Below are 20428 nucleotides of genomic sequence, written 5' to 3'. Positions count from 1 at the left end.
AAATGAATATTAAAGTAACATTTAAAGTCGGCAAGTTAACTTTTTTGTTTTCGTTATCGATGTATATTTAGTATATAACAAATGTATAATAAGTGTATCTAGTCAGACGTTTTTATTTCTTGCGTAAGTAAATTAAAATAGGGAAAATTACAGGGTTAAGTAAATTTATACTATTTAATTAGTCATCATAGCTATAGTTTGTTATAATTACCATTCGCGACTAACATTAATCATTAATTACGTGGGTTGACTACGAGTTTGTATAATTAGCCATGTTTTGATTAATTTGCAACAAACAATTCTTTGTTTGACTTGTATTTTGTATACGATAGTTTGTATTTGTATATATATATATATATATGATGAATATGGTTTCCTTTGATTTTTCAGTTTTATCACCATATATATTCAATCTTTTTAAAGTTTATATAAACGTGTAGTTTTTGGATTTTGTATAATATAATTTATATAATGTAATTTGTATAATATAATTTGTATAACTGTTTAAAGTTCATATATTTATGTTTGTATCAATTCGTTATTTTGAGTTTTATCATATTTGTATAATTCCAAACTTTGTATTACTCAATAGTACAAAAACACGCAAATTATACAAACGAGATGTGAATTATACAAATTATTGCCCTCTCTCGCTCACCTCTCTTCTTCCTCTCCCATTCTCACTCGCCTCTCTCCTCCCTTTCCCAATCTCGTTCGCCAGATATACAAATACATATGTATACTAGTTACATATATACAATTATTTTGACAAATATACATATACAATTCTCCTCTCTCCCACTCTCTACCCTCTCTCGCCCGCCTCTCTCCTTCCTCTCTCAATCTCGCTCGCCACTTTCCTCCCTTTAACATGTAGCTACGAATCGTAGTTAGTAAGCTATAGTTATGGAGAATAATTACGCTATTTTTGCGTGGCTATATGCGAAAGTTCCCCAAAAAAATATTGTAATAACATTATTGAAAAATTTATTTATATATATAACATGATGTAAACATCGGCTAATGCAATGCGCGATTAAGTTAAATACAAATATCCAATATGCATATGTTCTTAGAATCATGTATATTCCATACCTAATAAATAAACTAATTACGAGCTAAAACTTTCATTTGTGACAAGAAGGAAATAACATTCTTTTAAAACAAAGGAATTAATTGTGGGCTTTTGCTAGCCTTAGGCCTTTTTTCCTTTTCTTTTCGAATGATATTACACGTATAAATGTTCGATGAATCTAAAGCAATAGATTTGCAAGACTTAAGATTTTTTTATTTTTTTTTCTCAATTAAAAGAGAGAAGAGGAAGGGAGAAGCTTCTTTTCTATATCGTGTTGTTATTTGGTCACTAACGACCTAATTAGTCATAATTTTACTTCTTTATAGAGTTGATTTGTCTTCTCATCCAACTTGAGATCAACTATATGGATTTTTTGTCTTATTTACTCGTAGTCTTATCTCAGATAGAGTATTTTATGTGTTAGCTCAACTCCTATAAATTAAGGATGAACGCTCACGGTTTATGATAAGAATATCAATATATATAGGTTAAATTATTAGACGCGTGATGAAATTTAATTTAACAAAAGGTACCAAAAGAATATAAAATGTCATGGATTACCATCTACGTTGGCCTTATGCAAGATCGATGTGATTTCCTTTTGCATAAAAATTTTCTAATATTTAACTTATATACGTTAGGCACAATTTATTTCAGATACACTATATTCAATTGTGATTCACATGTATGTGGAGTATATTGAATTTCTCGCTCGTCTTTCTCCTATCCCGCTCGCCTCTCTCCCTATGTATCTGACTTGAAATCTGAAGGAGTGATGTATCTGATTTGAAATTCAGTACAAAATCATTAATTTGTAAGACAATACGTAATTATTTCAAACTATAGAGTGGATTCGTTCGTATGTTGTGTAATTACCAAATAAAAATCAAGAGTCAATTTGGGCCTTAAAAGCCCAAAACAATTGGCCCAATTAGTTGTTTCTCTTCGGGTTGGCGCCTTAGATCCATTTACCCAAAAAAAAACTTCACAACAATCCTTCACTCTCATCTCTTTCGTTTTTTCACACAGTTACACCTTCACTGTGTGATTGTCTTCACACACAAAAACAAACCCTAAATTCCCCTTCTTCTGTAACAACAACGCAAAAAAGTTCTTCAATTCTCGTAAGTTTCTCTCTCTTACAGTGTTTCTCTCTCCTGTTTACGCCATAGATGGTAGTGTTGTTGTTATAATTGGAGCTGTTGTTTATTTGGATATATGTTTAAAAACCCGAAGTCCGAATGAATTCTGGGTTATATGTATGTTTTCCCGATTCGATGTCTATAGGGTTTTAATTATTCTGCTTCTCCGACCCGACTTTAACCTAATATGGATCGGATTATGGGTTCGGGTTACTGGGTCGTGGTGACCCGGTTTGGGGAGTGCAAAATTGGGTATTGGGTTGAGCTCTTTACTCTTTGAATTTGGAGCATTAATTTGTGCGTAAAGTTTCCATTTTTTTTTGTTTGCAAATAATGCAGTGCTTGAGCTGAGCGTCTTTCTACCCTCCCCAGACCCCGTTTGTGGGATTATACTGAGTATGTTGTTGTTGTTGTTGTTGTGCTTTGTGAATTAAGAGTAATTTTGGTGTTTTGTTGGCTAGACTTTCGGTAGTGTGTAGTTTAATTATAAATTTCTTTTTGTTGTCTTTTGTGGTTTTGAGGATTCATGTGAAGCATAATGTAATAGATAACTTTGTCCACCAAGGCTTTTACAACATACTTGTTGAATTTTGCCTTTCAACATCTAATTTGTGGTTAAAGTTTCCATCTTTAGTTTGTGAACAATGTTGTGCTTTGTAAATTAAAACGAGTAATTTTGGTGTGTTCTGTTGGCTAGAATTTCGCGGGTGTGTAGTTTTATTAAAACTTTCTTCTTGTTGTCTTTGGTGTTATTAGGGATTCATATGGAGTTGAATGTACTCGGTAACTCTATTCACCAAGGCTTTTACAACGTACTTGTTGAATTTTGCCTTTCAACGTCTAATTTGTGGTTTTCCATCTTTGGTTTGCAAAACAATCTTGTGCTTTATAAATTAAAGAGGAATTTCGGTGATGTGTTGGCTTAGAATTTCTTAATCATAAATTTCTTCTTATTGTCTTGTGTGGGTTTGAGGAATCATATGGAGCAAAGTGGATATTGATGTTCATACTGCTGACCCCAACTAGTTTGGATTAAAGTTATAGTTGCCTCGTATTGCCTTAGGTGGGTAATTTGAAATTTAAGGGTTATAAATAGCAGCTTAATACACCTTCAGAAAAGCATTTGATAAAGCTGTATATTTTTATGTAATGTGTGCAAATTTGATAGTGTTATATTGTAATGTAAATGGTACAGAAGTCTGGTTTGATGTGATGTGTGCAAATGGGTGTTTTTCCAATGTAAATGGAAGAGAAGTCGGGTCTAGATTTATAGTGTTTTCTGTACTGTAAATGGTAGAGAAGTCCGGTTTGATGTGATGCGTGTGAATTTGATCTGTGTTTTTTGTAATGTAAATGGCAAAGAAGTCCGGTTTGATGTGATGTGTGCAAATGTGATAGGTATTTTTGTAATGTAAATGGTAGAGAAGTCCGGTTTGATGTGATGTTTGCGAATTGGATAAGGGGTTTTTGTAATTTAAATGATAGAGAAATCCGGGCTAGGCTTTTTGGTATCTTATATATACTGTGCCTCGCCCAAAAATTAGTCATATGTACCTACATTCTTTTTGACTATCCTAGCTTGAGGAATGGGCCTTAGTCATCTGTTTAGGTATGTGTCTAGAGTAGCAGCTTAAAAGAACTAACTGCAGAAGTCACATAGGTAATGCAACATTGTAATATTTGAAGTTTTGAAAACTTTTGGCAACCAAAAAGAAAGCTCTGTCAATTAGTGAATTTTTTTTTTTTTGAGAATGGTAACTTTTTCTTCTATTTATCCACAGGTATACTACATCAAAGTAGCCTCCCTTCCAAAAGTATTACAAACTAGACTGACTCCATCTGTGCTTTTTGTCACAAATAGTCTAAAACATCAAAAAGTTCTTCTGCCTGTATTTACACCAAAAATAATAAAGAGCTATACAATTCATCTTGAAATTCTGCAAATTGTTCATCTTTCCCTCAAAACATCTTTGACTCCTTTCTTTCTACACTGTCTACCAGGACAATCCTCCATCTCTCCTCCTTAATTGTAGTATTGCCAATATTGATCCAACAATTTAGGAGTTGTACTATGTTTCTTGGTTTCACCCAAGTGAAAATTTTTTGTCACATTAGCACACCAGACTTGGTTCAACAGGCAGGTTTTGAACTTGTGACATGAGTATGTTGTTGGACTACGCTGGATATGTTTTTGTTGTTGTTGTTGTTGTATGCTTAGTATAGTTTTTGGGCTAAGGGAATTGAATTGAACCCCTTCATGCAATATAGATGTACTTCCTTTTTCTCCCAAGTATTACTAATTATTTCTTTTTAGAGGTTGGTTTTATGTACAAGATATATATGGCGTCTTTGTGCTTGTGTGAATGACTCTACATTATCCCAATTGATAATTTGAAGAACTGTATGATTTTAATTAGTCTGTGTTATTGAAGCTTTGTTGTTTCTTCATTATTCTGGTTTAGATTTAATAAATTGTCTGTCATTTTCCTCACATCCCCTGAAAAATATCCCAGGTATTGCTACAGTACTGGAAGCAATGGAGATAGAGGAAGAAGCAGTCATAGTCAATTCTAGTAGGCTAAAATCTGTTGTGTGGAATGACTTTGATAGAGTAAAAAAAGGTGATACTTTTGTGGCTATCTGTAGACACTGTAAAAGGAAACTTAGTGGGTCTAGTACCAGTGGGACTTCACATTTGAGAAATCATTTGATCAGATGTCGTAGGAGATCAAACCATGATATAAGTCAGTTGCTGACACGGGGAAAGAAAAAGGAGGGACCTCTTGCCATCTCGAATTTTAGTTTTGATCAAGAGCAGAGAAATGGTGATGCAGTCAGCGTTGTGAGGACTAAGTTTGAACAAGGACACACAAGAGATGGGTTATTCAACAATGGGATTGTTAACTTTGATAACAGGCGAAGCCGGCTTGACCTTGCCCGCATGATCATATTACATGGCTATCCTTTGTCTATGGTTGAACATATTGGTTTCCGTATATTTGTCAGGAATCTTCAACCCTTGTTTGACATTGCAACATTTGATGGAGTTGAAGCCGACTGCCGGGAAATTTATCTGATGGAGAGACAGAAAGTATATGAAGAGTTGGACAAATTGCCTGGGAAAATCAGCCTTAGTGCTGATACATGGACTGCAAATGGTGATGCTGAATACTTGTGTTTGACGGCACATTACATAGATGACTCTTGGCATCTTAAAAAGAAGATTCTGAATTTTTTAACAACTGATCCTTCCCAAACAGAAGATATGCTGTCAGAAGTTATCATGACTAGTCTAAGAAATTGGGATATCGACCGAAAATTGTTTTCAGTGACATTTGATAACTACTCGACATATGACAAAATTGTAAGTAGAATCAGAGAGCAGCTTTGTCAACACAGGTTTCTTTATTGTGATGGCCAATTATTTGATACACGCTGTGCAGCTAATGTTATCAAGTTGATGGTCCAAGATACCTTAGAAACAGCAAGCCAGATAATCCACAAGGTCCGGGAAAGTATTCGGTATGTTCGAAGTTCACAGGCAACCCAGGAAAAGTTCACTGAGATGGCTCAAATTGCTGGGGTTGATTCCCAGAAGTGCCTGAATCTTGATAATTCATTTTATTGGAACTCAACTTATATCATGATTGAAACTGCTTTGGAGTACAAAGATGCATTTCCTCTTTTGCAAGAACATGATTCCCGGTATGCAATGTGTCCAACTGTGACAGAGTGGGATAGGATAAGTGCCATTGCTAGCTTCCTTAAGCTCTTTGTTGAGGTTTCCAATGTTTTTGCTGGAAGCAAGTATCCTACGGCAAATACATATTTCCCAGATATCTGTGATATTCACTTGCAGTTGATTGAGTGGTGTCAAAACTCAGATGATTTTGTTAATTCTTTGGCTCTGAAGTTGAAAAGCAGATTTGATGAGTACTGGAAAAAATGTAGCTTGGCTTTGGCGATTGCAGCTATCTTAGACCCACGATTCAAGATGCAATTGGTTAAATATTATTATCCACAAATATATGGTGATAGTGCTCTAGACTGCATTAATATTGTTTCAGATTGTATGAAGGCACTGTATAATGGCCACGCTATTTATTCACCATTAGCTCCTAATGGTCAAGCTGAAGCATCTCAAGTTGGTGGTGCTAATAATGATCGGCTGACGGGATTTGACAAATTCATCTATGAGACCTCAGTGAGCAACAACATTAAATCAGATTTGGACAATTATTTGGAGGAAAAGCTGTTCCCTAGAAAAGACGATTTTAACATATTAAACTGGTGGAAGGTTCACACTCCAAGGTATCCTATTCTGTCCATGATGGCACGCAATATTCTAGGAATGCCGATGTCAAAAGCTTCACTAGAGTATGTGTTCAACACTGGGAATAAGGCTCTTGAACCATATCGCAGTTCGCTAAGATCAGATACCTTGCAAGCTTTGATGTGTGCCCAGGACTGGATGCGTGATGAATTTGAAGGTCAATATTTAATAGTGTAGTTTCCAGTTATGACATAGTCTATATTAGCTATAAAGAATAATTCTGAATCTTTCTTCAACAGATTCGAAGGCTTCATCAAGCACTGTCACTCTGGCCCTGTGCTATGATGCAAAATAAGAGCAAGTCTTTGGTAAGCTTAGGTTGCCATTCTTTTGCGTTTATCTGTGTATATTAGCACCTACCAAATGGTCCCCCTCTCTCTATCCTTATGTTAAGATTTTGTAGAAATTAGTTCATTTGCAGATCTTGCTTTTCCAGAGCTCCCATAAATTAGTTCAAGATGAGTTCTTTTGTTCAAGAATCTAACAGCTTTTGCCATCTTAGCCTTCATCAATTGACTAACTTATCTGTATCTACTTCTCTTTTCTATTCTGTCCATTCTCGTTTGGGGTTCTTTACGGTATTGATCGTGTCAAGGATCATTCTGAATTAGTGTTAACTCATGATCATTATGGTCTTGGTTTGTTCATCTGAGCCAGAAGAAAGAAAAATTTGGGAGGTATTCTTGGATTTTTGCAGCTTTCGTGCCCACGCTCCAGCCTACCGGGAGATGGTATTGTCTGCTGTTTAGTATTTTTCAGCCTCTTGAGTTGGACCTAATAATGGTTGAAGATAGTGAGTTAATTAGTTAAGGGAAAAAGGAATTTTGTAGGGCTGTTGCTTATGATATCTTACTTGAACCATATAATATAATGTCTCTAATTTCAGTTTTTGAAATATTTATTATATTCTGACAAATAGGGTAAGAATTGTGATTTGGTAACAATATTTACAACTTAATGACTTTCAACTAATAGAATCTACACAATTGAAGAATACCAATTTCTCTTTATAAAAATATGTCCAGACAGGAAATATAAGAGATTCGGGTTAAATGTCACTTTTGGTTCCTCGGTTATTGATAAATTCTGATTTGTCGATACGTTTAACCGTTGATTATTTGAAATGTGCGCTTTTGATCTCATTGCTTATGAATATTCACGATTTTTCGGAATTTCTTATTGGTCCACCTTTAAAATTTTATATATCCATTTGTTACTTCTTCATATTCTTTGAGGGTAAGAAGTAACACATTTTTATAAATCAAACAATCTTGACAATATCAAACTTTTCTATTATCAAATTAGGACAATATTATTTCATGGCCTGGGTGAGTCTTCCTACGCGACAGGACGTCCGGTTATTTCATTTTTTATGACGATGTTTAATCATAAAACTCGTGATATTAAATAAGACGGGATATAGTTATGGTTATTAGAACATAATCATTAATATTAATGCTATGGAGAAAAAATAATCTATCTTTACTTCGTATGTTAAAAATGATAATCTATTTTTGAAATTGTGAATAAGTAAAATTAAACAGAGGAAATATCCCCCGAGGCCTAGCTCAAGTGGCAAAAGGTGGAGGATTTGTGGCTTACGTCGCAGGTTCAAGCCCCACACCATGCAAAGCAAAGCCTGGTATTTAAATGGAGAAGGGTAGAGGGGCGGGCTCATTATCCACCGAGTTTACAAGGCTGTGATTGGTCCAAAGGGCGGGTCACAGACAGATTTCTCGGTTATCAAAAAAAGAATTAAACAGAGGAAATAATGATTTTTCTTGACTATTACATCAATTGTCCAGGGGATTTTTTTTTATCCAGGGGATAATCTAAATTCTAATTTGTAGCAGTGTGTATCCTAGATAAGAGTTCATGCTAAAAAAAACGAATATGAACTATAATTTTTTTGCGAGTTTTACTCATCAAATATCGATTGTTTCCTATTTCTACTTGAACTATTACCATCTATGTATTTTTTTTTAAAAAAAAAAAACACCTCAACTACGAGTTGTTCCTCTTTTCATACCTAAACTATCACCATCCTTCAAGCAGGATAAGGGATTGTTGAGGTGTGTTATAATACATAGATGTTGATACCAGCTTGCAATCTGAGCAAATTTTCAACTTGTTTGAGACTCATTTGAAGGACTTGTAACTTAGGTTGCAAGTTCGAGCCATATGTCATGCGAACTAAGCTTGGTATTTAAGCGTAAAAGGGCAGAGAGGCGAGCCCATTATCCTCGAGTTTTGAAGGTTGCGGTTAGTTCTAAGGGGTGACTCTAGACGGATTTCTCTATCATAAAAAAAAAAAACGAAGATCCAATTCAAGTATTGATGGACTATGATGCATCTAATTTAATAAGTAATCCTTTTCTTGAGTCGAGGGCTATCAGAAACATCTTCTCTACCTCCCAAGGGTAGGGTTAGGTCCGCGTATACAGTACCCTCCTCAAGCCTTACACCGAGTATGTTCTTGTTGTATATAAAATCCTGCACTTTTTAAAGCATATATATAGCATGGTGGACCTAAGGTATAATATAATGTTGTACAACTCTTTCTTTATCAAAGTGATCATACCAAATGGATCGTTATTTTTCGTCGTGACATAACAAAAGATATACACATTAAATTGATATTTCACATATAGTAAAATCAACCTTTAAACAAAACTCACAAGAAATCATAATGAAACTGAAACATACTTGCAAGATTTTAAGGTGAACATGATACAAAGTTCAAGCTCTATCAGTCTGTTGGGATACCTTAGTAAGAAAATGTTCATACGTAGAATCAGAATTATTGACACGAGCCTTCATTTCAAGCTCTAGGCTTGAATGGACCCTCGTTGGCTAACTTAAATCGCGCTGCCTGAGCTGCAGCAGCCTTGTTTGAACTAAGTGCTGCAACAAATTTTTCCCTAACTTGTTTGGTAGTATAAGGAAACTTCTTGTTCACCATGGAGTTCAGCAAGGAAGCTGTACCTTCTCTGTAGAGTTCTCCAACACCATCGGAACGAGTGTTTGTAAGTGCTTGCAGGAGGTTGAAGTTTGATCCGAGCCCCGGAGCAGCAGCTACACCAAATGCACTACCAACAGTTGCCCACCAGCCAAACAAGCCCCATATTAAAGCCGGGTTAGTCCTCCAGTAACTACAAAAAAATCATAATATTTCATGTTAATATGTTACATATTTCAATTTTATAGAATGTCCCTGTGTAATGTGATTTACTTACTCGATCGAGAAAGGTGGTGAGTTAGGATCGAATAGAGGTGGAGGTATGTAGATAGCAGGGGTGCCCGGGTTGATGATGGGGGTAGTTGGTGGGAAAAATATGGGAATACCGGGGGTACTAGGTGTAGGGAAAGTTGGAGGGGAGGGATAGTACCCGCCCAAAGGTGGTGAATTGGGGTCAAATGGAGCTGAAGGAGTGAATATAACAGGGATGCTCGGAGTGTCAGGGCCGATGATAGGAGTAATTGGTGTGGTAGGGGTACCATAAGTTGGAGGGGATGAGTAGTACCTGCCCCCTCCAGAAGGTGGTGAATTGGGGTCAAATGGAGTTGAAGGTATGGATATATCGGGAATGCTCGGAGTGTTAGGGCTTATGATAGGCGTAGTTGGTGGGGTTCCACTATCAGTTGGAGGGGATGGATAGTATCCGCCCCCTCCAGAAGGTGGTGAATTGGGGTCAAATGGAGTTGAAGGAGTGTCAGGGCTTATGATAGGAGTAGTTGGCGGGGTTCCACCATCAGCTGGAGGGGATGGATAGTACCCGCCCCCTCCAGAAGGTGGTGAATTAGGGTCAAATGGAGGTGATGGTACAGAGATATCCGGAGTGCTCGGTGTGGATGGGGTACTTGGAGGGGATGGCGGAGAGTAACCACCTCCAGTTCCTCCCGAAGGAGGAGCTGGGGTTGGAGTATGTCCGCCGCCCCCTCCACTTGGCGGATTATCACAGCCAGCATGTGATTTTCCGCCACGGGTACTGCTCCCATGTGGAGGTGTTTTTCTAGAGCCACCACTTCCTGAGCCATGTGATGGAGGTGTTCGCGAATCTGTCATAAAAATAAAAAATAAAAAATTTGATTCAAAAAGTCGAAAATAGTAAGTAATAAACTAACAAAAAGAGTGAATGAAATATTAGAGACTTTTTGGAGGAGTTCTACAAGAAATGACCAAATTCTGCATGAGTAATGCAGCAACAGTAGCCCACAGGATTAGAGAAGTCTGTTTGCTTCTTTTCTTCTCCATCTTGGTTTGCTCTCAAGGGAACTGAATGAGAGAAAAGAGAGGGGGTGGGGGGGTTAAAGAGTTTAACTGATGTATAGTGATACAAGAGAAGAGTTGTATATAAAGAGTAACGAGGATGTACGTGTGTTGGTGGAGGTAGCATATATATCCTGTGAAATTAGTCAAGGTGCGTGTAAAGTTTTATGAACACCATGGTTAAAAAGTTTAATTGATGCATAGTGAAACAAGAGAAGAGTTGTATAGAAAGAGTAACAAGGACGTACTTTTGTGTTGGTGTGAGATAGTAAGTATTTCGTGAAATTAATTAAGTTGCGCACAAATTAGCCCGGATACCACGGCAAAGGCGTTTAATTGATGGCTAGTGATAAAAGAGAAGAGTTTGCATATAAAGAGTAACGACGGCGTACCTATATTGGTGGGAGATAGCAGGTACTCTGTGGAATTAGTTGAGGTGTGCTCTAACTGGTCCGGACACCATGATTGAGGAGTTTAATTGATGCCTAGTGATACAAGGGAAGAGTTGTATATAAAGAGTAATGACGACGTACATGTGCTAGTGGGAGGTAGGACGTATTTTATAAAATTAGTCGAAATGCACGTAAACTGATCTGGACACCACAGTTAAAGAGTTTAATTCCCTAGTGATACAAGAGAAGAGTTTTATATATATATATGAAGAGTAACGACCACATATATACATGTGTTGGTGGGAGATAGTAACGACTTTATGTAATTAATCGAGATGTGCGTGAGTTAGTCCGGACATCACTATTACTAAAGAACAATAAAGAGTGATAAGAACAGAAGTTGTTAAATATAAATGAAAGAGTATGAGGTCAGCTACATATGTTGCAGGTTGCATTTAAGGTCTCATTTAAATCTCACATAGAAATACATGGACAAATGTACTTCATCACTCTAAAACATATATCCTAGTTATGTAGAATTAAAACGTATCGCTCATAATGGTGATTATTTAAATAAATCGAGTCCTACTACTAAGCCTACCAACCCCTTCTCTTTCACTTGATACAAAGCAATCGAAGTATATATCACCCTATAGATCTCAAACTAGCGACGGCATATGAAACTCCACTACTACATTTGTCCTTGCCACATGCCTCCTATAATTATCACTCATCTACGCTCTTCCAACTCATCTTATACAATACGATGTAATACGTGAAAGCAGCTGAGTCATAGCTCCTCGATCGTTATATTCCTGCGATACCAAAACCTATATATGTATATAATTATGTATATACATCCTGTAAATGCAAGTAACTATAGAAAAATGATGTTACAGAGAACATATAATATAACCTAACATGAAAAATTAATTCTGAAAAAACTTAACTGTTATAGTGAAATATTCGTATAGAGGATAACTGTTATAAAGAGGTCAGAATGTCATGGTTCTCAAGAGTCTAGTGGCACTCTCTATAAGTTCCTTTCGTTTTCTATTTTTTCTCTTGTTAAAAGAGATGGAGAAAAAAAAAGGTAAGCATGTTAAACTGGACTCCGTTCACTTTTACTTGTCATATTTCGCTTTTTGAGAGTCAAATTGTGTATGAACTTTAACTAATATCTCTAAAGATTAGTTAAGTTACCTCTCATAAAATGAAATGTGACAAGTAAAAATAAACGGAAGGAGTAATAACTTTCTTTTAAGTAGTATATGAGAGTTTCCACAAAGGAAACACTTGGAATAAAATTGCATGTGTAAGACTAGTTTTGAGCTGACATGAGTAATATGAGACTTTATGCCTTCTCAGACAGGGTAGGTGAATGAATACACATTCAATTGTTGTGTAGTAAATGATAAAAGCAAAGTTAATTGTCAAACTTTGCCCTCCCATGGGACTTTGAGCTTTTAAGTATTTTTTGTCTTTCTCTCTATGTCAAAGTTACTTCTGGTAAGGGGCGGATCTATAGTGTTGGTTACAGGGCAGAGCTAGGTGGGGGTTCGTGGGTTCGGATGAACTCAATAGCTTTTTCGTAGACTTTATATTTGTACTAGAAAATTATGTAATAACTTGTGAACCCCTAACAAAACTAATTGACAACTCAATGGTAAGGAAGGGAAAGGAAATTTAGAACCCTCAAACTCTTAATACTGGCTCCGCCTCTGATTGGTTATATAGGTTTACGTGAATTGAATAATTGTTGTTCCGACCTTGTGTATCTATGAAGAAGTTTACTAAATATTTGGTTGTAAATTAAGTTGCGTTATTATTATTATTGTATTTAATTGAATAATTTGGAAAAGTTGTAAGAAGTCATAAACTTTAAGGTTTGAATATCTACGACTTTATTTATTTTTTTAAATGGTGTTGCGGTTTTATATCACTAGGCCACTTCCCCATTTTTCGGCTCGAGGCCTTCCTCAATGGGTTCTAATTTTGATAAGAATGGCGGCAATCTGAATCAATCAAAAAACTTATTGATTTAATTGAAGAAAATTAAGACGATTAGCTTAGCTAGTATGTCGAGGAAATCTAGTTATTTAATCCATTCATATTTATCTCTATAAAAGCAAAGTATAAAACTTCTACTTCCCAGCTCGAATTCATAACCTTGTGATTTTGCAGTAATAATTTTACCAATTACAACAAGACTCTCCTTTAAAATATATATCTAAATAGTTCAAATAAAATAAAATAAATTCATTTGAAACAATAGAACTCGTCTTAGATCCGCCTTTAATTAAAGGTAAGCTCTAGGAAATGAGAAACATAGGCTGCTATAGACCTGTACTCAATTCGAGTTGTAATAAATGTATAGGGATGAGACCATCATTAATATGAGGAAACAACCATTCCCCTTGGCATTACTTGCACATATACTTTAACTTAAATATATGATACCTGAAATTAGACTCGAATAAAAAAAATGCTTATTAGTATATGTGTAGGGACTTTAAATAGAAATGACTAAACTTCAGTCATATATGACTTGAGGGTGAAGTTCATGCAAATATGATTAGACTTCAATTATAAGTACCTAAATATCAGCCAAGATATCATATATACACAAGTAATATTGGATATACGTGCACTTTGCCAACGAGCTACTTACGTTCATTTGACGAAGACTTTTGATTAACGTTGAAGAGATTTGATCTGTCACACTTCTCTGGCAATTAATATAAAATGTGTATAGAATGACCAAATTTCCCTTTTTAATCATTTTTTTTACCAAATGTGAGACATTCAATGTTGTGTTGGGTGCTTGCTTGGGATTGATGGGATTAATTGACACATTTGACTTTGAGTATTGGAAGGGGTGTTTCTCTATGCATTTAAGTTACCAAAGGTTCAAAATTTTATTTTTTTTTAAAATAAAATTTAAGTATTCAAAAACTACATCAAATGTACTATATAAGTCGCAATTTTTCACATCTTCTGCAATGAGACTATTCTTCTAGATTATTGATGATGCTTTTTCATATTCAATCAGAAAGCAAGTACAATGTTTTCATGTGAATTACGTTACTCGAATTTTTCAAAAATGTCAGCAATGTGTGTCAACATTTTTAGAGAAGCAGATATAATTGCAGCAGCATTTTTGAAGAGTCTGAACAACATAACATGTCAAAATGAAAACAATAGACTAATCCCTAATATAACCATAGAAATCCAAGCTAATCAAGCATTAGACTTTCATTTTAGTTTAAATGGCAATAGATGGCAAGTATAATGTATTCATGGCAGCTATGTTGCTCATTCGGACTCTTCAAAAATGCCACTTGTTGTGTGATAATCCTACTTTTAGAGGATCCAATATGGATACAACACCATTTTTGAAGAGTCCGAACAACATAACATGTCAGAGAGAAAACAAAAGATTAATCCCTAATATCCAATGACCATAGACATTTAAAGCTAATTGAGCATTAGATTTTCATTGAATGGTCAAAAACTCAGAAAATATAAACCTGAGTAGCTTATATATGCAAAAAAAAATACTTCATCCACTATGAATAATTGCTACTATTGTCAAAATATGATACAAAGCTTGATATGCTTCGCGGACCGATGGCTTCATTCCCTACTTAAGGAACAATGTACTTACAAAAGTTCACATGTTCCAGAAAAACACAAGGAACAGAAGATTCAACCAGGTTTAACAGCTGAACGCGTCGAAACTTCTGAATCAAGCTCTACTCCTACTTCTCTATCTAACCTGCAATATATAAGTCAAGAACCAGTCAGGAATCGACAAAAGGAACACAGCATGGGGTCACATAACCATAGCAACTGAATAGTTGAAAACGGATTAACGCTTTATCTTTAAGAAGACAAATAAATGGGTCAAGCATCACGAAAGTCTCAACAAATCCATACACCCTTTTTCTCCAACTCTACGCCCAATATGAGGTTTCTGCCTTTGGCATTTATGTTCTATCGAAAACCTCTAGTAATTCGGAGCCTTTTCCAAATTATCCAACTTTTTCCTCTTCAACGTGGACAAAAAATAACCTTCTGCATTCTAGTCACCAACCATCTCATAAAGATATGTTTAGTTCTCTGTCTCCACCTATAAAGAGCAAAGGAATACTATGTTTTGCCTCTTCTCTCGAGTCTTGCCTTTCAACTCCTGTTTTCATTCCCGGAAAATTTAGGAAGATCATGAATACTAGATTACTCAACTGTCTATCCCTCCAACAACCAGTATACGAATTCTAGAATTAGACTTGCAGATAAAGAAAATTGTAAGTCCTTTGCAGCTGAAGGTCATATGCATCAGAAGAATTTCGACCTTCAGCAAGAGAAACTTTTAACCTCAAACATGATCTCTACTGTAGTCATTAATATCATTGAGCACTCTTATATCCTCTAGTGAAATTGAGAGAAGTAGTATCATCAAGATGTTTGAATAAACCCAATACCTTGGTGCAAAAGCTGTAAGCGCCTTCTTCAAATTCGCTAATGAGTGAATATCCAAATAACGAAAACACGAAATTCCTCCAACTTTTTCTAAAGGGGTTAACTTTCCTCCTATTATGATCTACTGCTCCAAAGTTGCTCATTTTTATAACAGATCTCTTGGTTACTCTGGGAACGGAGGGGGTCGGGGAAGAAGATATCCTACCTCAAAATCATATCTTTAACATCATCCAGCTTATATATTTATTAAGAGTTCCGGTCACTACATAAGTGGCTTCTCTGAGCAAAATATGTAAAGAACTTTAATTTTTTAGCCTACAAGAGAGTAGCTTCAAGTATACACAGCAGATACCGGGTCAAATAGAGAATCCTAATTGGAGAAGTGCCATAACATGTGAGAAAAATAAAATGCCAGAGCTAACAGAAGCTCCTCAAAATTTACCCGTTTGTTAAAAATGAACCCACCAAGTTAGAAAGAACAAAACAACACCTCAAAAGAAAAGAAAAAAGGGTTATACAATAAGTTGATACAAAATAAGAAGTGAGCTTTACATCAGTCAGATTATTTAAGAGTACCATTCACTACATAAGGTGCTGCTTTGAGCAAAATATGTTTAAAAAGATATCTTAAAAGTCAATCTTTCAGCCTACAAGAGTGTAGATTCAAGTATATACAGGAGATACAGTGTTCCTTTCAGGTATTTAACAAACTGAGCAGACCAATTTTGAAAGAACAAAACAACACATAAAAAAGGAAAAAAAGGGTAACACAATAAGTTCATACAAAATCGAGAAATGTTGGGTTCGGTCCATAAATTAGACCTTTAAATCATTCAGCTTATATCCTAATCAAAGTTACACCTTCAAATCATCCAGCTTATATATCTACTAAGAGTTCCATTCACTAATAAATGGCAGCTCTGAGCAAAAATACATAAAAGAAATTCAATCTTTCAGCCTACAAGAGAGTAGCTTCAAGTATATACAGCAGATATAGGGATAAATAGACAGCTCTGATTGGAAAAAGTGCTACAACATAAAAGAAAACAAATGTTAAAGCCCAGAACAAAAGCTCCTTATATTCCTTTTCAGGAATAGAACTTGATAAAACTGACAAAATGAACACCACCAAGACAGAAAGAAGTAACCTAAGTTGCGCGGACTCTTCACTATAGATTCCGCACGCGTGTCAGAATCTCCAAAAATACACTATTTGGAGAATCCAACATTCACCCATTGACATTTTTAAAGAGTCCGAGCAACAACACCACAACATCAATATTACACAACAATATCAACAAGCTTATATATTACTGTGAGTTCTATTCATCATGTAAATGGCTGCTCTGAGCAATAAATTGTTAAAAAAGATTCAATCTTTCAGCCAACAAGAGCATAGCTTCAAGTATATACAGAGAATTCCAATCATCAAAGTACCAACAGAAGCTACTCAAACTTCCCATTTGACAAAATAAGCAATACAACACACCAAAAGAAAAAAAGGGGTTACATAACAAGTCCATACAACATCAAGAAATGATCTTTTTCCAGTTTCTATCCACTTTCAGAAGCTCAACAAACAACAGGCACAGCAAACTGAAAGAATATAACACAAATTACTACAAAATGAGAAAAAGGGTGTTCAATGCTATACCTTTCTTGAGTAAAAAAACACCTGCCTGAAAAATGTAGTAACAGCACTGCCATAGCCAAGAACTTGAAGGTTGGTCCAAACAAACCCTACTTAGTCAAACTGATTTTAACACACTCACTCTCTCTCTCTTTTCTTGAAAAAAAAAACTTAAAGCTTTGTTCTTTCTTCTTTATTTGTCTTGTACTACCATTAAAGACACTGAGTTTTCAAACAGTGAAGACTATTTCTTTGTTTTGAAGATTTTTGTGAGCGTTTAAGAAGTGGGGTTTTCCCGAGGTGCACGAATTACGAGGAAGAAAAGAGAGGAAGGGGGCCAAAATGTGCATAGGGAATAAGTTCGAAACGGCTACACACAGCACAGCAGCAGCAACAGAGCTCGTAATTTTCAAAAGTAGTCAGAAATTGTTCCCACTAATGTTTATGGTAACACTCCCTCCAATTTTATTTTCTTTTAATCAAACATCCTATTATCAGAAGCGAATTCAAAATTTGATAATTGAAGCCATGGTTACAATTCTACAATTTCAAACTTTATTCTAAGAATTGAATCGTTCAGAAACATGAAAGATCGTTTATAACTGACTTGAAAGCGGCATAACTTAGTGTGATTGGAATTCGACTTCCTTATGACCACAACTTACTTACTTATATTGTATTTCTTCATTTGTTAACTCCGTCCAGGGGCGGATCTATATCTATGAAGGGGTGTGGGGTGCCAATTTCGACGGAAACTCTCTCTCTCTCTATATATATATATATATATATATATATATATATAAATATAAAGTGTGCCCCCCTGAGAACAAAATTGGTTTGTGGTGCCATGGTAGGAGGGCAACTTTAGAAGGTTGATGTTGCGGGTTCGAATTCCATTTGTACCTATTTTTTTGAGAAATTTGCTGCAGACGTTTTTTAAGAAAAAAAAAGGCTCCAAACACGTTTTTTTAAGGAAAAACAGCTGACACATTATTTTATTCTTTTTATAATTGTTATTGACTTAAATTAAATTAATTACATTATTACTCCTTTTACTTGTAAAGTTGACTTTGATTTTACTTGTTGCTACGGCAACTGTGGAGAGAGCATTTTCGTCAATGAAGCACATAAAAAATGAAGTGCGGAATAGTATTGGTAATCAATATTTAAATGATTGTCTAGTGTGTTACATAGAGCGTGATGTATTTATAAATGTTAGTAAAGATGTCATTATCGATCGTTTTCAGAATATGAAAACTCATCGGGGACAATTGTAAATGAATGATGAATATTTATAATTTTAGTAATATTATTGAAAGTTTTAAATTTGTTAACTTCATGCTTTTAGTGTGGAGTGTGGATTTGTAATATCTTATTATTTATATTTTATTGATTGATTTATGATATATATCAAAATGACGAATAATTTAATCAAATATAAAATTAATTTAATCGATATGTCTATTTGACATTCACGGACTCTAAATCCTAAATCCGCCACTGATCCGTCTGTATGTGAACATGAACTTAGGACGCGTTGGACCAATGCACCAATTATAGATGATTTACGTTTAATTATTTTGAATAATACTTTAAATTTTCATGTATAACCATGATTGTTGAATTGAAATAGATTCACGCTCGATTATTTCAAATAATATTTATATTTATAGGCTTCTCTTACACTCAATTATTTTGAATAATTCGCTCTCATATATTTCGTCTTGTTATTAAACAATCCAACTAATTTAAAATTGAGACATAGTTGATTTTATATCCTTTCCATAAAAAATATATTCATCCATAACTCACCCAATATATTAAATTCACAATTCTTGACAATAACAATCGCTTGAATATAAGTCCACAATTCCCCTATTAGTCTCTATGCTATAATTTGTTTTTCTTACTTTAATTTTCAATTTATTTCGATTTTTTTTTCTAATTTGATAATTCTTTGATTTCGACATTTTATCTGATATGTATAAGATCACAAAAGAGCACTTTAATACATCACACATATCTTTCATTTCATAAAATTTTAAAAATATTCAAATTTTGTATCCAGTTAAACTAACACAAATAAATTAAAACACGAAGAGTAACCATTTAATGATAAAACCTTTGCCTTGATATTCAAGCAAAGGCCAAGGATGTCAGTGGCAATTAATTATTTGATTTCACAAGACTAGAAAGAAGCAGCTCTTATTTATTGCATAGCCCAAAATTTGCATGGCTAGCTTACAACTTTGAGCTACATCCATAACATGTAACAGCCAGTATAGTCTGGTCTCCAGAAATAGCGTTTACCGATCACTTTTTGACTCTATCTTTAAAAAAATATTGTAATCACGGAGTTACAAATAAACTCGATGACACTAGCTATTTTTCAATTACAACTGCTAACAAGTGACTATTACATGTAGATTTAGAATTTTAAATTTATGCATTCTAGATGATAGGACATCAATTGTGTTCAGGATAGGTTACATACACATATTAAGTAGATTTATAAATAAAGGATCCAAGCAAAAGTTAGTGAATTCTGCAGAACCCTTAACTTCAATGGTAGATCTGCGCCAAATGCCAATCATAGTCTTTTTGGGCGATAGTAAATAACAATGTTCACTAGAAAAGCATTCAAGAGAGAAGTTATAGAGCATATACCACCACCAACAACAACAGCTACGCCTTAGTCTCAAACAAGTTGGAGTCGCTATAGATCAATCCCCACTTTCATTTCAATTCATGAAGAGAGGTCCCCTAAGACAAAACCACCTTACACATAATTTAGCAAATGAGAGGTTGAATGGCAAGAAAACAAACAACAACAACATACTCGGTGTAATCCTAGAAAGTGGGATCTGGGGAGGATGAGTGTACGCAAACCTTACCCCATACCCCTAAAGATAGAGAGATTGTTTCGGATAGACCCAAGACTCCATGAAAATGAATGACAAAGAAACAATCAAAAATATTTGAAGGAAAGTAGGGAACAGAGGCAATTCTGAGTAACAGCTTAGCAAACATAAACAGCTACAATATATCATGCAATGTGTAACAAAAGATTTCAATTATTGCCATGGTGAAGCAAGAATTCTTGA

The 20428-nt window shown here is 35.0% G+C and overlaps 2 protein-coding genes across 2 annotated transcripts; one reads left to right on the top strand and one right to left on the bottom strand.

Annotated features, from left to right (window-relative positions):
- The first annotated feature begins 2080 nt into the window (after positions 1 to 2080).
- LOC125817437 (zinc finger BED domain-containing protein RICESLEEPER 1-like) lies at positions 2081 to 7040 on the top strand. The gene is made up of 3 exons (XM_049496971.1): positions 2081 to 2199; positions 4731 to 6707; positions 6790 to 7040. Exons 2-3 carry the CDS (start codon positions 4754 to 4756, stop codon positions 6843 to 6845), a joined length of 2010 nt encoding a protein of 669 aa, XP_049352928.1. The 5' UTR covers positions 2081 to 2199; positions 4731 to 4753; the 3' UTR covers positions 6846 to 7040.
- A 2284-nt stretch (positions 7041 to 9324) lies between these two features.
- Positions 9325 to 10846, bottom strand: LOC125817501 (protodermal factor 1-like). The gene is made up of 3 exons (XM_049497044.1): positions 10703 to 10846; positions 9787 to 10609; positions 9325 to 9702 (listed from the first exon to the last, which is right to left on the bottom strand). The coding sequence occupies exons 1-3, from the start codon at positions 10803 to 10805 to the stop codon at positions 9372 to 9374; spliced, it is 1257 nt and encodes a 418-aa protein (XP_049353001.1). The 5' UTR covers positions 10806 to 10846; the 3' UTR covers positions 9325 to 9371.
- Between the last annotated feature and the right edge of the window lie 9582 nt (positions 10847 to 20428).

Source organism: Solanum verrucosum, unplaced genomic scaffold (genome assembly GCF_900185275.1).
Source record: "Solanum verrucosum unplaced genomic scaffold, falcon-dt-bn FXZP01000280.1, whole genome shotgun sequence".
Lineage (NCBI taxonomy): Eukaryota > Viridiplantae > Streptophyta > Magnoliopsida > Solanales > Solanaceae > Solanum > Solanum verrucosum.
Note: the sequence above shows the minus strand (reverse complement) of the source record. Positions and strands in the feature narration are given on the sequence as shown.